Source organism: Lagopus leucura, unplaced genomic scaffold (assembly GCF_019238085.1).
Source record: "Lagopus leucura isolate 7727_CA_CO unplaced genomic scaffold, USGS_WTPT01 Super-Scaffold_100001, whole genome shotgun sequence".
In the NCBI taxonomy this organism is placed as follows: domain Eukaryota; kingdom Metazoa; phylum Chordata; class Aves; order Galliformes; family Phasianidae; genus Lagopus; species Lagopus leucura.
In genome coordinates, this window is record NW_024962262.1 from 94,029,293 (window position 1) to 94,050,731 (window position 21,439).

Consider the following 21,439-nt stretch of genomic DNA (forward strand, 5'->3'; position numbering starts at 1 on the left):
AACCCAACCAAACAAAAATGCCTAAACCACACCAAAACTTCACAAAAAAGAGATTAGCTTCACTTCTTGCACTCTTCTGTACTAAAAATAACACATTTCTCTGCATGTGTTGACTTGGCTTATTCAGATCACTGCAGTGATTCTTCTTACTCAAGTCTAACAGTGCTTTTAAGAGCAAATGTGAGTAGAAATTAGCTAAAAGACATTACAGTAGGTATGTCCCAGGCAATTAATCTTCTAGGACCTGGTTTTCTGAAACCATATAGGCTCTGAGCATCCATAATATTTTGTGATAAAGAATGGCACAAACTTAAACTTAGCTATATGGGATTTGGAGAAGTACCTTGTTATTGTTAAAGCTCGCTTCATTTTGCTCCTTCCCAATTCTTATAGAAGAAAACAAGTGATCATTTAAACAACTCCAGGTATTATAAATCTCTTTTCTTTATCTTCCTAAATTATTTCATTTTCAAGTCAACAATTCCTAGTCTAGATATTTGTTTGGGCACAGAATGGCTACTTGTGATGTGTGTTCCACTTTTGCCTATAATTTTTCAAGTGGATAAAAAGATAAAATCACCATTAACAACCATGATCAATGATAATACTTGGAAAAATGTCATACTGTAAGACAAAGATGTACAATATGCACTTCTGACTTATGGACACTTAATGTCTAAGCATGTTTATGTAAGCAAGAGGAAAATTGTCTGCTTTACCAGTGTCATATTCTTCTTCATCTCCGATGCTGAATACTGGTTTCACACCACGGTAAGGTTTTCCTACTCTGTCACTGCTGCTGACATGTCTGCTGGCAATGAAAAGGGAGGAAGGGACATTGGATGGATGGGAAGAAGACAACTTCAAACTGATGGTACGAATCCTATCAAAACATACTAGCAAAATGTAAACACAACGTGCAATTGAAAAAGAGAAATTTCCATAAAGCCTACAAGGAAGGTCGACCCATCAAGCATTCTGGTTAGTGAAAGCCTGTATTTCATAGTTATTTGGCAAGGCTCAGTACTGTAACAAAGTAAAAGAAACGCTTAGAAAGAACTTCTGATCACCTTCTCAAGTGACAAAATACATGAAGAGACTGGAAAACTGAACACGTGCTATGAAGTTTCAAGCATGGAACTCTTGAGTTCAATCTGAAGTGTTTCTGAACATCAAGGATAGGTTTATGAAAGAAAGTGCCAAATTGGGATGGAGGAAAAGATGAAGACTATTAATTAGCAAGTCTAGAAGTTCATTTTTCTAGTAAATAGGTCACTCTTCAGAAAGATGAAATAGCTTAACCATTTCAAAGGGGGAGTATTGTAAAGCATTCACTGTAGTGTGAACTCTGAGTTCCTGTCAGGATTGCTTCCTCAATGAGTCCAGTCCTATAATCTTCAGTCAAGCAATGCCTACTGCTAACCTCAGCATCACTGGGATTTCTGCACAGATACTGACTTCAAAATCACATTTAAATCTGCTTCTACAAATGATGTTAAATCACACAAGCAAACATAACTGAATTTTAATGTTTAAAGTGTCTGCAGTTACCAACTGAGACAGCTTAAAGCTCCAGCTCAAAGTAATGTGAAGACAGTCACAGCTGCCGTGTTAAAGGTTCTGGAGATTAACTGCAGAGAAATACTTGAAACAAATAGGAGAAAGCCTAAGGTGTTCAGAAAGCCTCCAAATGTGCAACTGCCGAAGAACAAACAAAAACAATACCAAAACAATGCCCAAAAATTCATGATTTTTGCCTTTATAACAGGCAACGTGTAACAGTTCAAAACAAAAACCATCACCCCAAAACACACCTGTCCATTTCTCCCTTTGTAATTTCTATAACTTTTTCTCCACAATATCTACATTTCCTATCAACTATAACACCTGGTTCCTGTTCTGAGTATGTTCACACACTTGTTTACACGCTACTGTAGAACCAAGTCATGGAGGCCACCTCTCCAGTAATACAGAAACAAATGCTAGTGCATTTGACATTCTGTATTTATATATATTTGAAAGCAAATTTGAAAGTTTAAAAAAGCAATCTGCGTTTTCTGTGACTAAAACTTATCAGTGTAGACAAAACAAGGAAATGTTTAATAGGAAAAAATGCATTCTACAAAAAACAACAACAACGACAAAAAATAAACATACAGAAACATGCTAATTAGTGCTTAAGACAATAAGCATCAATGACACTGACAATTCAAGAGGGCAGTGTTTCTTTACGTACATTTTGGTAAATATGGACTTGTTTTAGGAATACATAACCAATTGAGTGAGAAGAAACACATTTAAGTCATGTTGACTCGGATTACACAGGGAAGATTTAAGAGAAGGTCTTATTGGTAAAGAGCAACGTTAGTCAAGATGAGAAATGAAAGAGCATTTTAAAGCATCCTAAAAACTGATCAACAAAACGAGTGTAAAAATTTCCACAATATTTAGGATTTCTAAAATTAACAAAATCTGTAAAGTGCTACTGGGACAGCTGCACTTCTTTAATTATTTTTGTAAAAGGATACTGGTTAGCATTATTATTGGTTTTGCCCACAGGCAAAAAATTATTTTCAAGTACGTGCAATCTACTTGGAAAGCAGTGGACCAAAATTGTTGAGAATTCAAAAAGCATTTTAATTCTCCATTAATCCCTTTGGCACCAATCTTAGTACTTTCCAGTCCATGAAGGCAAAAAGCTGTAACACAATGTTCCTAAAGCATAAGCAAAGTTCCTAAGTGATTATGCACGAGTTGTGGAAGCGTGTACAGCTGTGGAAATCCTCCATTTACCAGAAAGCCACGTTTGTGGTTTGTGAAATAATGATGAGGTAGTATATCTGACAAATGTGAGGGCACTCCACGTCTGTGTGAGATGCAGTAGTTACGTGAATAAGATGAGGGAAAGTTTAAGGCACGTTTACTTATTACCTCAGCATTTTTCCTTTCCCAGTAATGAGTACTTCTGGTTCTATCAGTGTATCCTGTCAGTGCGTGCTGAGGTGTAAGAAGCACATAAATTCCAAATTGACAGACAGAATTTCAGAATGGGCTCCTTACAGAGTAAGTCTATCTCCTGAAGGTCTGATACTTTATGAATAATTTGAAGCAAATCGTTTCTGTAGCTGCAGTCTCTCTGAGGCCACAACTCCTTCAGTAACTTCAGTACCTGTTCCTGGTGTCTCACTAGTACATGTGATTTGTAAAATATAATAACTAGAAATAAACAGAAAAAAAATTGTTCTGCAGAAAGCCACCATGAGGAAGAAAACGGGAGTAACAGAGCAGAACCCAAGAGAAGAAAGCACTTCCAATGCACTCTTTTCTTCCTCTAGTCCCCAGAGTAGTACTCGTAAAAAGCTTTGATAGATTTAAACCCACTGAATTAACATGAAAACATCTGAGCAATTTTGTCAGTGTAACCAATGCTTACAAATATTGCAATGCCATGCTAAATACGACAAGGGTGGTTTTAGTCAGACTGCTGAATTCTCAAGCTTACCGCTCCAGGCTTGCTCTGTCTGGCCACGGAATATTGAAAGGTATTCTATAGCAAATTGGGGCAGAGGACAGAACAAAAGAATTACAAAAAAAAAAAAAAAAAAAAAAGTTCAAGGGAAAAACCTGGAGAAGCAATGGAAATGCTCTGTACTGGCAATGTATCTCTCTCAAAGAGACTGTTTATAAAGAAATTAAGCAATTCCTCGTGACAGCCAGCCATGAGGTAAAGAAATCTGTAAAAATGTTATTAACAACGTATTCCTTAATGCTAACTGTGGCTTTTATATAAATATGTGTCCTACTGGAATTCTTCACAAGACAAATGCGATTTAAGAAGTTTTTGCTTCCTGTTGTGAACAGTTAAAAAATATAATTCTAACGCACCAGCAACAATCTGTACGTTTAATTAAATGCACAACTACCAAAAAACTGCTGTTGGCTTGACCTATGCCTTAATTCCTGCTATCAAGCAAACACTACCTCTGTGAGATTCTGGAATACTCATGTCTTTGCCACATACAACTCCAAGGGCTGAATTTGAAAGAATTCTGAAACAGGCTATTCAATTAAAACTTCAGATGAGAGCTGCTATTTTTTAATCTATTTAAGGTAAGTATTTAGAAAGAAGACTTCATACTTTGAAAGTGTCTTTTAACATGCTTGCCTGTTCTCATTTCCATTTCTACTTGCAGTTGAACAAATGAACAAGAGTTGATTTGGGGTTTAAAAATTACATTTACACCAGCACTTGAAAATTGCTATCTTCAAAAATTTTCATCCTCAACTTGATTGGATGGGGTAGTAAAAAATTACAACCAACCAACCCCCAAAAAACCCAACACAACAGAAATACGTCCAGAATCTTTCTTTCATTACCCATTCCATTAGAGTTAGTATTTCACCAAAATAATGAAATCTTTCTCAACTTTTTGTCTGAAGATAGAAAATATATGCCAGTAATTCAAACTAATCACATAGTGACAAATTTTAGATAAACATGCAAAAGAAAAGGTCACTCACAGTGGCCTTGCAATTTCTAAGGCAGCACAACAAGCTCTATCAGTGGTAAAACTGTGAGGGGGCAGGCAGTGTGAAATCTAAAGGCTGAAACTATAAGGTAACTTTTGTCTTCACATTTACAAAATGGCCACGTGAAGTAGGTGCCATCCCTCACTGTTAATCGTAGTGAGATATAAACGACCCACCTGTCCACTGGAGTGGATGTATTTTCAATGAAACTAATAACTTTTTCTTTCACATTCACAGATTTAGTCTTCAAAGCAACTGTCATTTTATTCACCAAGGACTTGACTCCCTTTCCATCACTTGAACCATTAGGAGAATCACCCTGTAAAAGTAACTCTTCTCAGGATTAATCGTTTAAAAAAAATCAGGCAATTTAATTAGGGGTCCTGCTTCTTTAAGAGCCAAAACAGACTGCAGGATATTAAACTCAACAGAACATCAACAACAGCATTACACGTTCTTTTGAATTCTATCAAATGACAACAGCAACGTGGGTCTGAACTAAAAACCTGAAAAAGCAAGCTAACAAACCTTATTAATCAGCATTCTATATGAAAAATAGAAAAGGAATTCCATTTGTGCCAAATTGCATCCAAATTAAAAGCCAAGTTCTAGGTCTAACACATTAGCTGAAGAGAAAAGACAACTGTGAGCTTTCCTATGAAACTGTAAGCCAGCTTTGGAGTATGTTATTCCCAGAGTGAAAAGAAGCCAAGAAGAGCACTGCCCATTACTTATACTCTGTTGGAGAATGACTACTTATACTCTGTTGAACTCCTAGAGAGTTCCTCTCTGTAGGTAGGCTCTTCCTTTCCAGAGGACAAGAATCTTTAGGTCACCTCCAACTAGAGCTGAATAAAGTCTGAAATTACATACACATCTGAGAACAATTGTGACATGCAGTAATGCACTTCACACGTAAAAAGGAGGAGCCTGAAGAAAAAGTTCAGTACATTCAGTGGCTCTGAAACCACTGAATCACTTGAGCTTAATATTCACTTACATCGACAGAGGAGTTTATGCTACTTCTGGAGCCTGAGGTGCTAGCAATCCAGTGACCATATCCATTTTCTGGTCCTTCCACGTTGATATCTGCTAAGTGCTGCTGAAGGGCTGTTAAAAGGCCGTTAAAATGTTCAGAATTACAGTGGCATTAATCTGTAGATAAAAATACTGTATAACCAAGACTAATCTGAAACAATTTTTTGCTCCATCTGAATGAGTAAAGTTAAATACAGATACTGCTATAATATAACTATTTTTTGTTTGTTTTTTGAGTAATAAAAGGCATCAGCACAGTTATTATTTAAAGACAAAGAAGTCAAATACAGCAGTAGCAAAAAATAAGTCACTGCTTTGATCCTACAGGTAGCTGCACATATTGACTAGCAATATCTCTGTACTTGTATGGTATAGACATCCCACTGCTGTAGAGCCTTACTGATTGATTCCAGCAACCAACTGTGAAATGATGAACTAACAGCTTAAGAAAACACAATAATTATTAAGCAGCATCTTCCCATGGATCTGCAGTGTGCAGTGACTAAACACAAGGAATGAACACTTGGATGAGAAAATTTCCCCTGCTTTCTGCACTAATTTTGCACCAATCAGAAATGCAGGTACACTGTAACAGTTATCCATACATGTTTAAATGCAGACCTGAGCAAATAATAAATCTGGCAAATGAAACAAATTTGCCATTCATTTAAGTGATTTCTAGCTGAAGGCTAATAAAAATATCAACAACATTAAGATACCCTGTTTTCTTAAGACAATATTAATACAAAAGTTGTTATTAATAAGCTTACCCATAAATCCTCCTTTGGCTATGCTTACATATTCCTTATTTTTCTGCAACAGAAAATATATTTTTGGCTGAAGAAAACATCCTTGGATAGAGTTTTGCAAGCATGGCAATCAAATGCAGGTTTGTTTAAAAAAAAATCACCACAAAATCTAAATAATGTTAAAACAGTTCATATTTGAAGGGGAAAACACTTTGTCATTTAGTATCAATCACACAAACAGATAAACTTTATTTCAACTATTAAAATCAGCAGTAATTTAGTTGTACCTGTAAGAAGTGTGCCAGCACCATGTTCATATACATATCTTCTTCTTCCCTGCCACTTCCCATGAAGCAGAGATGTTCCCCACCAGCAATAGAGCCAGACTCAATAGACTGTTTTTGTGCTTCTAATAGGGATTTCACAGACTGCGCAAACTCTGATGGGTTTTGAAGCATCTGTGGAATGCACAAGAAAGTCTGTTTGACACTAACACACTGCAACATAACTTGTGAAAAGATACAGACTTTGAAAATGGTTGTAATTTGTTGAACACAAACAATGCAGCATCAGCACTTTACTGGACAGACAGACAGACATACACACATCAGACAGCTCAACCCAGACCTCCTTCCTCCTAAAGAACATGGAGAATGGTCCTTTTTTTCCCCTCACTGCACTCCCCAGGAAGGAAATACAACTTCAGTATCTCAGCTTATTTTAATAGCAGACACTAAATAACGATGGAAAAAAAGTCTTTGCAACTTTTATGTTGCAGTAAGCTGGCAATATGTCAGAGAAACTGATTTCTGTTATGACCAAGTACAGCACTTTCTAACTTTGCCATTTTGGAAGCCTTGAAAATACCTAGAATTTATAGGTGCCAGTAAGATTCTCCTCTTGTCTCCTTGCAGAGCTTTTTTTCATTGCCCTATCAAGATTTAGGGAAAGAAGCTGATCAGAAATACAAGGAGATGCCTGGAGTTCTTAGTACTTTCAAAAAGTTAAGGCTGTGGTCTCCTGAAGGCCTATTATGCATGCAAAAGCAATGCACTGCTACACAAAAGAGATGGAGAAACGTGGACACTCTAGATACATCTGAAATTTCTGCCTGCTATTATGAGGAAGGCAATTAATCAAATTAATGAGGAAATGTTGATTTGTAACTGGATTTACAGGGGAAAACATCACCCTTACCTAGCTTTTACACTGGATTAAAAGAAGAATTACAAAGCACGTGGGGTAGCCATCAGTACATTTGCCTGAATTTTAACTAGGGTTTCCTAGAACCAAGTGCTGGTGCTTTATTACTTAGAGCATGCAGTAAAATTTAGCACCTATCTAAAACTGCCTGTGTTTTTATCCACAGTCTTTCCCTAAAGCAAACTGTATTTTCTTTGCATATAGAATCATGGAATTGCTCAGGTTGGAAAAGACCTTAGAGATCATCAAGTCCAACCACAACCTAACCATACTACCCTAACTCTAACAACCCTCTGCTAAATCATGTCCCTAAGCACCACATCCAAATACAATATAGATAAATACACAAAAGGCACTGAATTTCCATGAATGGTTTTTTGTCTCAAAGATTATTCGCTGTAATTTCTTCCTCACACTGTATTTCTAAGAATACAGGTGAGCCTGGCAACCTTCATGCAGCATGATTTGCAATAGATCTTATCTATGTCAACTGACTTACAGTTCTACAGAGTAACTTAAATATGCAATAACCAATAACGTCCAATTTAAAAATTACTTTTGTGGATGTTTTCCCCCATATGTTAACAAGCTTCATTAGCAGTTTATAATGCTTATTTTTACTTTATTGAATCTGGTACTCAATTAAGTCTAGAAAAAAACACTGTCATGTACTGCTGGGGAAGTTCTTCCTAAATAATGTTTTATCTAAGTTAAAACCCCAAACACTAAACATTTATGCTTGTGCAAATCGTACCAAATAATACAGTATCTTAACTACAGAGATTAAGATACTAGAGGCAGGATTGTGTTCCTTAACTGAGAAAGGTAAAACAGCTTGTTGTGCCATATGTAAAGTAAAATTAATTCAGAGCATTTATGGAAGCAGTATGGAATGAAACAGCAGAGCGTTAAAACAGAAATGAAGCATAGGTGATGTGGGGAAAAATGATAGAAGTACGATTGAATGTTCAATTAGAAACTCATAATCAAATAGAAACTACAGCAAAATTTTTAATAAAGTAATTAGTCTATAGTACATCTCAGTCCCAAGATTAATGCACTTCCTCTCTCATGCTATTTGCCAGCATTTTAAAGGAGCAACCACACCATTTTCAGGACGTGTGCTCCTTATGACCAGGCTACTGTAGTGCTACACAGAGATGATTTCTCCAACACTGTCTAGACTTTTGCTTCTACGAGTTGCCAATTCTCACCAGAGACCAGGAAGTTTGGAATCCCACATTCCAATGTCTCAAAGGACTACACTTCTCAGTAAAATGATGGTACCACCAGTTGTCTTTAGTATTGAGTCATTGTAATGTAGCTAGACTACAGTTGTCCAGACAAGCTGTTTTTCAGGACAGACATTCCTCTCTCCTTCTACTTAACCTGGGATTCAAAAATCAGTAGAGAAACAAATATCATACGAACCAAATCTGAGTCTAAATGAAAAGCTGTTGATAAGTGCCCAGCATTGTACTGTTCTGCAGGACGACAATCCACTACGAAGAACCTCACTCCTTCCTGAAAGAGAAAGATTTTACCTATTAGAAAAATTTTAAAATCATGTAGTTTGTGATAGGAATGTACACAATCCAACTATATTTTAGTAGTAATTCCAAAGTTTCACAAACCTTCTTCAAATGGGCTATTAGCTATCAGAAAACCCTATTTTGAGAACTCCATACTACTATTACCAGATGACCAGCAGCATTTTCATAGTGATTTCTCATTGATACACAAGCTTACAGATCAGAAAAGATCACAGAGTGCAATACGCAGTACAGTTATTTCACCTCTACTCTTAATAAATGTAGTGGATACAGTAACATGCAGCAACAAGACAAGAAGGCTCTGAAGCTCTAATCTAACAATTCATTTCTACTAAGCACAGCACATATGGATAGATTTATGTCCCAGTAACTTAAATATAATATAAGTACATGCATAACTTTATTTGCAGTAGGAGAAAAAACACATGCATTTTCCAGTTGGGACCTATAAGCTGCTACATAATACCAGCAGCGAACAAGAAACACCGTAATCTAGTTACAACATTATCCATGTATTGGTTTCAAAAATTGCAAGCATGGTATGAAGAGGTCTTACATGCTGTTCCCTGCATCTAAATATGTCTGCAATGAACTACCACAGAAATATCTTGAATCCATTTTTTGTGTGTTTAAGCAGCTCACTGACAACAGACCATTATTTCAAAACAGCATTTTTCTCAATGGTGGTGGGTTTAAAATTTTTCTCTACAATAGCTACATCTGGAAAGGAATTCAAATTAGTGAATTACTTCAAGCATCCACCCCTCAGGTCCAAATCATTTATATTAAGTTCCCCTTCGCTGTAGCCTCTGGTTGCTACAGAACAGATGTAATGCAGTCAACAGATTATTTACAAGGGGAGACAACTTCAGTACAAGAATACTTTTTCATGAAATAGCAAATATTTATTTGTGTGTTAGCACTCAGAGTATTTCTGATACGTGAAGAAGTCAGAGATTCCTTTATTTTTCTTAAAATTGGAGAAAAGTAATTCAGCATACTGACTCCTTGCTGCTGATTCGCTTGAAGAATCTCAGACACTGAAACTGCTAGACAGAGAGCCTGGCTCAAGTCTGTGTCATCATCTTTGAGGCCCAGTAAGCTGCTGCCAAAAAGGCTGTGATTGTCCTGAAAAGACAAGAGGGGAAAAAAAAGTTAACTGAAGCCACTGTCTTTAAATGTGAAGGCACAAAAAAAAATACATTTGCAATATCAAAAATATTAAGCCCAACATATGCACATTTTGTCCACATAGTCAAATCTATTCCATGAATTCACTGAAGTTGGATTTTTTAGAGTAAGGAAGGACTGCAAGAACAGAGCATGTGACCACAGCTTTACTTCAGGTAAGTGACTTGTTTTCTGCTTGCTGTTACAAATACAGCTAAGACTGCTGTGCAGTCTGCTACAAAACAGTATTGTTGGCATGGAATTTGTACTTCATCTGTTCTTACAAGAACCTGGTTTGCAAAACAAGGTCACTGGTAATGAAGCAGCAATTCTGCAGGGAAGCTTCCTGCCAATACATTTCGCTTAAACTTCTTATCTTTCCAAGATTCTAGAACTGAATGCTGCCAGAGTAACAATAAGGAAAAGATGCCTAAAATATCACAATAAAATGATGTGATACTGTTGGTAGAAGTTTTCAGTCACCAAAAAGAAAAGAATTTCAAAATTACTTTATTATTACCTTCCTGAAAGAAGCTGGAGTTTTGCTACAGTAATATTGTGCCAAAGAGAAGAGATCCTCTATATCCTCTACTTCGAGATTGGCTGGTGAAGTTTCTAGAAATTCTGATACATACATATAGAAACAATGTAAGTGCATCATTATTTCAGACAGAGAAGAGCCATATTTTAAGTTATTTCTAATTTTTTTTTTAATTTGAATCTCTTCTTAAGCTTTTATTTTTTTTAATAAAGCGTAACATGAATGTTGATTCATTCTCTAAAGGAAACTACTCCTCATTCTAAGGAAGCCTATTTGACACAAATTCAAGGCTTTGATCCAGAGTAGTTCAATTTTACCACACTCAGTTTTTGTTGTAACATTAAGTCAGCAGCCTTTCCTAAAATAGACTGAACAAGAAAACCCTCTGGAACAGGTTACTTACAAGTTGTACTGTTGTCTGCCTAGAATGATACAAGGGTGCAGTTCTGCACTATGCAGCTAAGATGCAAAACCCCAAGCAATCTCATTTTTAGCTATCAGAACTGGTTTATTGATTGTATTGTGTTTTGCCATGTAAAAAAATATAAAGGTAGTGAAATAGGCTCACAAGAAATTTAACGTAAGTTCTATTAATCATATTAAAACAAAACAGTGTTTATTAGAAAGATGGAGATAGACTTTTTACAAGGATATGTAGTGACAGGAGAAGGCAAAATGGTTTTAAATTGAACGAGGATACATTTATATTGAATGTAAGAAACAAATGAGGGTGGTGAGGCATTGGGACAATCTGTGGAAGAAGCTGTGGATATCTCATCCCTGGAAGTGTTCTAGGCCAATGTAGATGGAACTCTGAGCAACGTGAAGTGAAAGATGTTCCTGTTCACAGCAGGAAGGTTAGACTAAGTAATCTTTAAGGCCTTTTCCAACCCAAACTATTCTGTGATGCTATGAAAAGAGCAACGAATTAAGCCTGGATCAAGTGCATACAAAGATAATAATCACGAAAATGCAACAACTGCAATAGTTCTAAAAAAGGATTTGAAAGTTGCTGTTTTGAGCTTGGAAACAAATTATTTCAATTACTCTGAACTGATGAAGAAAACTGGCTGTGGGAGTGCTAAAAAGAAATGAAAGAAAACAGGACAAGGCAGATGTAACACAGCAAAAGAACAAGAAAGAAATTAGTATGTGAGAGGATGTATCAATGAGAAAGATGAGTGGGTAAACAGTTAAGTGATAATTCAGTTATTTAGTAATAAACATAAACAAAGAGGATTGTGCCATATGGTGAATATTTCACCAGTAGATGTATAAGTGAAATACTTACTTAGCATTTCTTCTTTCTCTGATTCCTGTGCTAAGATAACATCTCTGAAAACAGTAAAGTCACAGGCAAAGGTTAAGACAGTGAAACCAAAATGAAACAAAAAATAAATTGTAAATGTCAGCATGGAAAGTTACAAAGATTTAACCGTACACTTACTTTGCATTGACAAGGATGATCAACATTAAAAAATAAATAAAGAATGGATCTGCTTGTTGTAGATAACCATCCCATATTGCCTGAGTTACTTCAGTTGAACAGTAATAGGAGAAAAGGCTTCCAAGCTAAGAATTTAGAAAATATTGTGAGCAAGAGATAAACATAGAAACAGTCTTGTCAAAATAAGATTTGTAAGAGATACCAACCAGCTAAAAGAAAACAAATAAACAAACAAAGACATGTGAAAATATATATACCTTTGTACTACATACTGAAAGAGACTTATAGATTCAAAAACAATATTTAAGGAAACAGTGCAGTAATGCTACAGCTCTAGCGTGAATAAATATTCCTTGTGGGAAGGCAAACTCAGCTTTATGTTGCAAGCAGAGAAAACTCAACCAGTGATGCAGCAATCAGACTGGAATGCTCTTTAGCTCATGGCCACTCAAAACCAAATATAATATGCTAAGTCAGTTACAAGAAACTAATAACATTTAGTCAGGTAGCTTAGCAAACAAGAATAAAAGGATTCAATTAACAAGCTAATTGAATATTGTCGTACATTAGTTTGATGATGTTATTTAACATTCTATTATGATTAGTTAGGGCTGACTAATTGAACATTTGCAAGCAACAGAAACTTTTCATTACCATTTAACAAACTGGCTGTTCCCACGCTCCCTTTTAAAAATACACTATCTGAAATGCAAAATTCAAAGTGGATAGAAGAGAAGGTAGCAATTGCCTTTTATGCATCCCAGATAAAATTTGTAATCTCACCTAATTCAAATGTATCCCAACTGGCTTCATTGGCATCTTACTGAGTTTTCTGTTACATTTAAATTTGTATTAACAAAATAACAGCTTTCAAAAGCTTAGTTAGCTGCCTTTCTGCACTACCATGGAATATTTCCATGCTTCCAGCATCAAACACCACTGAAGTCAGCATGTCTCTGAACAGTGACACAACAGGTCTCTGAATATTGCTTATGAATTTCTACACTTAGAGAAAGCTCTATATAAAGTTTGTAGTGAGTTTCAATGTAATTATATAAAATAAGATTTACGATTGTTCTCTAAACTTGTACATCAGAGAGCCTGACACTGAGAGAGACAGTAACATTAGCTCATTTCCCTACATCCTTTCAAACAGAAGATGTTTTTCCTAATAAATCACTCTACTTTTAATAAACAACTTTAAACAAGTTTCTGTTTACTAGGGAAAAATAGACAAAAGGAGGTAGGCCCAGTAGACTCAATTCCTCTTTTGAAGATTCACGACTGGCCAAAGGCCAGAGAATACAAAATGATTTCTGGATATATTTTAATATTAAAACTGGTAACAGCCTAAAAAGTCTTTTTAAACACAAACAATCAAGCAAAATCCTAACCTTGTAGTTTAATACGTTATTCTTTAACTTACATAGTGAATGGAGTTACAAAAAATTTTGTAAAGCCAAAGACAGAAGACTATGGAAAAGATCATGAGAACAGTAATGAAGCCTTCTTTCAATTTATGTTCTGCAAGTCCTATATCATGTGATTTTATTGATGATGCCAAGAAACACTGGAACGTGATGATTCTTGAAGGGTGAAATATATGTATGTCTAAGCTCTACAAGGCATAACAGCTGTATGCTGTAGCACTGTACTAGGTAGTAAAATTTATCTGTTGGAATGGACATTCTTAAAACAATTAGAAAGCTTATTCTGAAAGATCTGTTATGCTGATATTTCTCCATATCTACAACCATATAACAACCCACTTTAAAAACTAATGTCAAACATTATAATTGCTTATATTTTGACCACATTGGTTGCTCTCATTCATAGTTATTCCACATAGTTCCTAACATAAATGGCTCTGTCAACATATAGAACAATAAAAACGTCATGTTTACAAGATCTTACACCTTGCATCACACAACTGAAGACAAAGAAGCCCACACTATGCTATGTAATTTATTTCAATTTACGAAGTTGTAATCTCTTGTACTGCTCTTTGCTAAACTAGTAAGGTATATTTCAGTGCAAGATAAATTTAGTTTTCATTATGTTTTCCTACTTTCACTTTATTACCCAGTTGAGTGCATATGAGTCTGGTGTCATCTTCTTAGTATCAAGAAAGGAGCAGAGTTCAGGCTCATGGTACTGAAGAAGCAACCTGAATAAGTGAAATGGTCTTCCCTTCAGAAAACAATCCCTAAAAACAAGCAGTGAAAATAATCGTGAACCTCTCCAATAAAATTTCAGTCATCAGACTTAAAGTAGCAATTCTTTATCAGCTCTGATAATGTAATTTCCAGCATAGTTCTTGTGATTTACAAGCGCTAACCGTGAAACCAAAATACCTCATAAAATTCAGGAAAAGCAAACCAAAACAAAAAGGACCTACAGATACCAAAAAGCCACTATGCTGATAAGGCAGGAGAAAGAATTTAATACTTCTGTATTACACCCTTTCTCAAATATTTGCAGTATTAAAAAGATTGCAATATCAAAATAAACGTTGCATAGTTAACCCAGTGTTGTGAGCTCAAAACAGTATTATTCTAATACAGCAGCCAATGGAATTTTAAAAGGTGGTAATTCTGCACACAACTAACAGTGAAATGTCAATTCATGAGGTAGGAAATACAGTAGTATTTAGAATGAAGAAGCAGGTGTGAATAAGGCATTAAGAACAAATCTCAAGTGCTACAAAACATTAAGTAAGCGTATGTGGAATGGGATACACCAATCTCCATACAGTTATCAACCTAACTTCCTCAAACAAAAGTACATCTACATTAGTGACAGGGAAATATTCATAGCAAATTCCATGTGGAGATTCTTTCTGGAAATTATCACGCGATCTCTGATTTCCCATTAAGTTAACAAGACAAAAAATGTGACAAGAATAATGTTCTATTACCGAATTTAGCATAAGATTCTACACTTGCAAATCATTTTGTTTGAATGGCTAATATGGTCAATTATGCAAGTCAGTCACTAATTCCTTACCACATTTTAACATTAGGGATGGATATATATCCAAAAATAACTTCAAAAACCTTCCAACATTTCTAGTGACAGCAAAGCAGCCCTGTTTGAGTTTTTCCCAAGCATTTTTTCAATTTCTTTTTCCCGTGGTATTTTCTGCAGTAATCAACTCTCAACAGCATACCCAGCTTGGAATAAGAAAAACAAGCCACCTGATCAAGAATTTATAACGAACAGGCATTGAAAAATGGTTCAATTTATCAACATATCAGGGAATCTGACAACACTGCTAAAAACAACGCTTCTGTAGTCCATACCAACATACACATTCCATCACAAAATACTTCTAATGCCCTTAAAAATAGCACACAGACAGAAGAAAGCATTTTACCTTGGAATGTATTTATTCATGATAGCGTAAAAGCAGTTGTACAGATCACTGCGTGGCAATCGAAGGTGAACCAGAGGTCTGAGGAGATGTATCCAACCAAGGCAAGAACTGTATTTAACATTGCGTGATTTACAGTAAAAAGTAATAACAGACTCAATGTCCAAAAGCAATACTGACTTCTCGTCTTCTGGCACTGACAACCGGTCTGAAATAAGCACAGAAATACAAACCATGTTAATGGCTTTTCAAAGACTGTGAATACGTTTAGTTCATAGTGCAACTGCACCACTATGGAATTCTGGATGCTTGGGAAAAAGAGAATAGCAAAAAAAAGAACCCTAAATTAGTAGCACAGATTAAATACTAATAGAAATACATCTTAAAACGCATCAAAATATGAGTGACTTTTTTAACCTCTGTAGAGTAAGACATTTAATATTACAGCAAAACGAGACAAGTTAAGACTTACTGGAATCTAAATGAAACAAAAAGAGCCTTTAATTCTTCTATTTCTATTTCATATGCTCAGCAAATAGCTTATGCTCAACTCCACAACAGTTTCATTTGAATTTCAGCACTGATCAACTCACAATTCACACCTTCCAGTTCCTCAAAAGCTCACTGATGTGCAGATTCATGAATATCAGTAGTTTGAAATCAGCAAGGCTTAGAGACTTAAAATCTAGTCTTTATGTATAAATCACATTTTAATATCTACTCTTAAATTATTTTCGTAAAAGGTGTTTGAGTTTCTTGGGTAACCATAAAAAGAAAACAATTTGCTTACAAACAGGTTTTAAATTAGGTTTAGCACTGCTGCTAGTCAGAAAATACACTGTGAACATATATTCCTTCATACAGTGCAGTACATTGTTCAACTTCCTATAAATGTTGTGAGGAGCTGGAAAGTTAAGATGTCCCCTATTTACTGACAGACTAATTCTGGACCCATTAAATAGCACAAAAAATTGGGACAAAAGCAGTTCTGTAATTGAAGTAGTAAGGCTAACACTTCTTAAATATCATCATGGCTGAGTTGGATACTTATACAAAGCTTCAGCTTTCATTACTTACAAAGCATCTTTCTGCACAGACTATTACTGAAAAAGCTGGCACACTTCAGAAAAAGTACTGGCATTATATCTCTAGTAAACTTCTTTCCCCATCAGTTACAAGAAGCCCCTGAGTCTCACTACTGTTAACTAAAGTTTTTTTGTTGCAGAAGCTTTTAATAATTTCCCATCAAAGCCATTGGACATTCAATATTTCCTTTCCTCAGCATCTCTGAAGAAAAAATAGCATGCAAAACACAAATGTCATCCAAAGATTTACTTTAAACTGGGAAACGACTCGCATTGCAAGAACATGAAAAAGACATATTTAATCCAACCCTAAACTGAAATCGCTATATAACTTCTTTTCTGATCTGACTCTACATTAATTAATTAATCAGTTTTAATACTATTATATATTAGAAAATTTGGGAATAAAGAGAGAAGGAAGAAGAAATAATGGCATGTAGAGAGTGAAGTGATTAATTTTATATGATATGAGTAATAATTGTAATTTGTTGCCACCTTTCTGAAGGGATATGTGATTTGGCAGGAGTTGAACTCCTTTCTTTCCTTTCCTTTATAGGACAGGCATGGAAGGAAAACAAGTTCTACTACATTTTCAAGCTGGAAAATGTACAACTATTTTAGAAGTGGTATGTATGCATGCATGGAACAACTCCATTCTCTGCCTTAATTTTCAGTTCTGTAAAAGTAAATTAAAATGTGCCAGGAAGCAAAATGGAAGATTCTCTTATTGATGCCATGGGAAGAAGTATCCTTACTGATCAGTCAGCACTGACTCCATAAGCAGATCATTGATGCTACCATTGCTGCAATGTTCCATCAGGGAGTTGGCCATTTTTGTAATGAGCTGCCAATCAGATCCTGCAGCAGCTCCTTACAGGCATGCTGGAATACGAGTTCCAGTGCCAGGACAGTGCCCTACTTTCAGAAATACAACCATTCATTTCTCCTGAAAAAAAGAATGATTAAGAAAATAATTCTTACCAAAAAAAAACCAGCTTATTAACTGGAAGATGTTTAATATGCTCCTTCTCTTAGAGGTTATATGCACTTTTGTGCTATGGCAGTTTTTCAGATTAAATACTGACAATTAGACAATTAAAAACTTGATGGACACCATGGAAAGTTTAGAAGATAGAACTTGGAAAAAAGATATTTTTTCTTTTTTTTTTTTTTTTCTTCTTAACCTCCTGGAGTCTTCATCCTATTGGACTGTGTCCACACATGCTATAACTTACGAGTCATTACTTTAAAATTCCATGAGATCCACCATCTCAGAGTTTGAGCAGATATTACTTTCTTACAATGTTTCTGACTTCCTGTGCATTGCATCCTTCTCAAAGCTTCCTCCAAAATGTAAATATCATTTAGGCTATTCAATTCAAATAACAAAGCCCTAAGACAACTGAGAACAGTTTTCACATAGGTGATCTAAATGCAACTAACTTACCAATTAACTCTTGGCAATCTTTATGAATTATATTCTGTTCTGGTAGATCTAAACAGCCATCCCAGGATGCGAGGCTGTCCCCCTTTCCTACAACATTAAGTGCAATCTGGAAAGAAGAATACAGAAAAATTCTGAACATTTTAGTGTCCTCAAAAGTTGAACTCACTAAATAACATCCTAAACCTGAATCAACATACACACATATTAAAATTCCAGTACACATCAACAAGTTGGCTCGTTTGTGAAGATGCTTGGTAATTAACTCATTCACCTCTAATCACACACAACCTCCTCAGGTATTTCCTGCTTTTTAAGACTGTATTCACCTTCCAAACTTTGGCCCTCAGATCAGCAGGCAATTGCCTTCCTTGAATGATGTTTCTCACAGTTTCAAGATCACAGCCTCCTTCTTCTAGAGCTTCTGCAAGATCCTTTTCCCTACAATAACAATACGAATTTATTAAAAAAAAATATTAAAAACAAAATGAAAACCATAAAACAATGCAATGCTTTTAAGTCTTTATAGACAGGAGGCTACTATCAAGCAAAAAGACACACATGTAAATGCATAATACAATTTCCCAGTTACTGAAGCAATGATGAAGAAAAGGCTAAACTATTCACTCCTTTATTTTTAAGGCTGTTTGTTCAACTTCTCATTCTATTCTATTTACACGAGAGAAAAAATAAGTTCAGATCAGTTTTTTGTTTTTTGTTTTTTTAATGAAGTGACAATGCTGGAAAATGTGTCATAAAAATGCAAATACAGTGTTAGTTTACAAGTCAATAGAGACAGCAAATTTTCACCCACATACACACACTACATTCAAAGCAAATGCTAAACCTAAATTAGATGGCAGAGTTCTTACAGGTCAATTATGAACGATCTAGAGAATGGAAAACTTATTTCAAAGATTTAGAATGTTTAGTTCCTAACTCTATCTTTCCCTGAAGTGGGGAAGGACCTTTTAGTTAAACTCAGGTTTACTTAGGTTCCAGTATTCTAACTGTGGATGTGTGCATTAGACTGAAATAAAACACACATAAATACTAGTAATAGTGTAGGAAGTAGAAAAACAAATTCACAAGAGAATTAAACAGTAATGATAGTTTGCCACAGTAAGACAACAGAAGTTATTATGCATTTATAGACGACAGAGTGCACATTCAGAAGTGACTGCTTCACACTGTGACAGCTTCTGCAGACCATTTCAGTGTTCCCATGCTGTCGGTAATGAGACAACCACAGCTGATGATTATTTTAGGATCACGCAGCAGAGCAATGGCAAAAGATCTGGTTCACTGGAAAAACTGCAATGGCAAAGATATATGGGTCCCCTAGGCAAAGCTTCTCACTCCCTGTATCCCCTTCACTGTTTACTAGGAGCTCTGACACATGCCTTAAGAATGACTCTGTGTCATCACCTGACTAACCAAACACACACCCAGGAAGTCAATAGCCAGTGCAAAACACAGAATATGGCTGTTAGGACAGACAGTGAAGTATAAAGATTCATTCCTTGTAACAATGCACCTCTTGGCATCACTTTGTATTTCCAGCATACAGTGGGGCACAGCCAGCAGTCTGTTTCTTTGGGTACCTTTGCTAATTTAAAGTACAGTTTACAATAATTTCCATATACTTCAGTATTGAAAATAATATCCCAAAGGTCATAGATTTACAGACTGCATGGGAAAATATCCCCTCCCTGATAGAAGAATGAGGGGTAAAAATACATGAGCACACTTGCACATCTCTTATCACATCTCTTATCCTGTTGTCTAACTGTGTACATAACCATCGATGGTGGAAAAATTAAACCACCAAATTAGTTCATCCTGAATACAAATCACAGATTTCCAGGACATGTATGTAAAAGACGTGGTGCTCTGCAGAGCTGGATGAACTGAGGGGTGATCTAATGCCAGTAAAAGCCAATATCAGACATAAGCTGAAGGGAGACAGATGCTCTCACCTGTACTGCATATTTCTGTGCACTCCCTGCATGACAAACAACAGAGAGCAACAGCTAAGCTGGAATTATCGCACATACAAAATACGGTTAGTTGCTACAAATAGTAGCCAAGTACTGAACGGGAACATGGGAATGAATGCAGTAGTTGCATGCAAGTTGCACTGTACACAACAAGGACTTTAAACGTAATATTCAAATTTGATTTCTATGTCCCTCAAAGAAAATTATTTGGGGGGAAAAAAAAGTCATTTAATATATGGAGAACAACACGTGAAAATGTAACTACACCAATTACAAAAACATACCTGTCAAAGAAAGCTTCACGAATCTACGAGTAGCTACTTAGCACTTACAAGTACCTAATATTCACAGCTTAAAAATCAGCAAATGGACTACACCAAGATCATCTTTGATACATTATCTGCAGTGGTGTGCTTCCTCTGTTTGGTTGATATTACATTACAATTTGCAAAATCTTCCTAAGTGCTGTCACAAGTACTTTCTACTCAGTGAAGGTGACCATTGTTCAGTCTGTGCAGAGGCCAGAAAAGAGGACTTCTCAATGGTTAAGAGAAGTTTTTTCCTAATAAATACTGTATTCAAGCTAACTGGTTAAGTACTGTGAGAGTGGTTTTGATACTTCATTACACACCCCCCGGCCATGTTTCAGCTGATTTCACTCTGTGTTGTACTATAAACGCTCCAGCAAACTGCTAGCAATCTGGATCCTTGTCATCCTTGTGTGAATATCAGTCAGGAAGTTCTCTGTTCTCACAGACAAGAGCTTTTTAGTCACTTTGGAAAGAATGCAGCACTGATCGTGGCTTTCTGTTCTACCATGGCTGCAGTCTATTTCAAGAAGCCATCCAAAGCTTTGATAAAGATGTAGACAATCCCATTCCACACATAAGCCATGACCTGAAAGGTTAATTCCCACAAGGCATGTGGCTTTAAATGTTATAAATCACAGTAATGCTATTAGTGTTTCTGGAGTAAATTTGCATACTCCAAGGATCTCTGATATTCAAGCCAGAGACCAATGATCTTCAGGAATAGTCAAATGCTTTTTTTCCACTATTTTTTTTTAATCTAGACACTTGAGATGTGACAGTTGGGGGTGTTAGTTGACAGCTGGGGGTGTTAGTTGACAGCTGGTAGAATGAAGCCAGCAGTAAGTCCAGGTGGCCAGGAAGAACAGCAGCATCCTGGCTGGTATCAGAAATAATGCAGCCAGCAGGAGCAGAGAGGTGATCTACCCTCTGTATCGGGCACTGGTGAGGCCACACCTTGAGTTCTGTGTTCAGTTTTGTGTTCCTCAATACAAGGA

The 21,439-nt window shown here is 36.0% G+C and overlaps 1 protein-coding gene across 3 annotated transcripts in view; it reads right to left on the minus strand.

Moving 5' to 3' along the window:
• The window catches only part of TBC1D23 (TBC1 domain family member 23), a 30,710-nt gene that overhangs the window by 6,102 nt on the left and 3,169 nt on the right, over nucleotides 1-21,439 (minus strand). Inside the window, exons 2-16 of one of the 3 annotated variants that reach the window (XM_042866569.1) lie at nucleotides 18,463-18,574; nucleotides 18,137-18,242; nucleotides 15,608-15,812; nucleotides 14,314-14,437; nucleotides 12,232-12,356; nucleotides 12,076-12,119; nucleotides 10,764-10,867; nucleotides 10,079-10,201; nucleotides 8,952-9,044; nucleotides 6,605-6,775; nucleotides 6,339-6,381; nucleotides 5,531-5,640; nucleotides 4,707-4,849; nucleotides 3,503-3,547; nucleotides 720-811 (exon numbers count right to left, since the gene is read on the minus strand). In XM_042866569.1, the coding sequence (XP_042722503.1) occupies nucleotides 720-811; nucleotides 3,503-3,547; nucleotides 4,707-4,849; nucleotides 5,531-5,640; nucleotides 6,339-6,381; nucleotides 6,605-6,775; nucleotides 8,952-9,044; nucleotides 10,079-10,201; nucleotides 10,764-10,867; nucleotides 12,076-12,119; nucleotides 12,232-12,356; nucleotides 14,314-14,437; nucleotides 15,608-15,812; nucleotides 18,137-18,242; nucleotides 18,463-18,574 (1,640 nt within the window). The remainder of the gene's footprint in view (nucleotides 1-719; nucleotides 812-3,502; nucleotides 3,548-4,706; nucleotides 4,850-5,530; nucleotides 5,641-6,338; nucleotides 6,382-6,604; nucleotides 6,776-8,951; nucleotides 9,045-10,078; nucleotides 10,202-10,763; nucleotides 10,868-12,075; nucleotides 12,120-12,231; nucleotides 12,357-14,313; nucleotides 14,438-15,607; nucleotides 15,813-18,136; nucleotides 18,243-18,462; nucleotides 18,575-21,439) is intronic. The other 2 variants (XM_042866570.1, XM_042866571.1) reach the window with 2 other exon arrangements.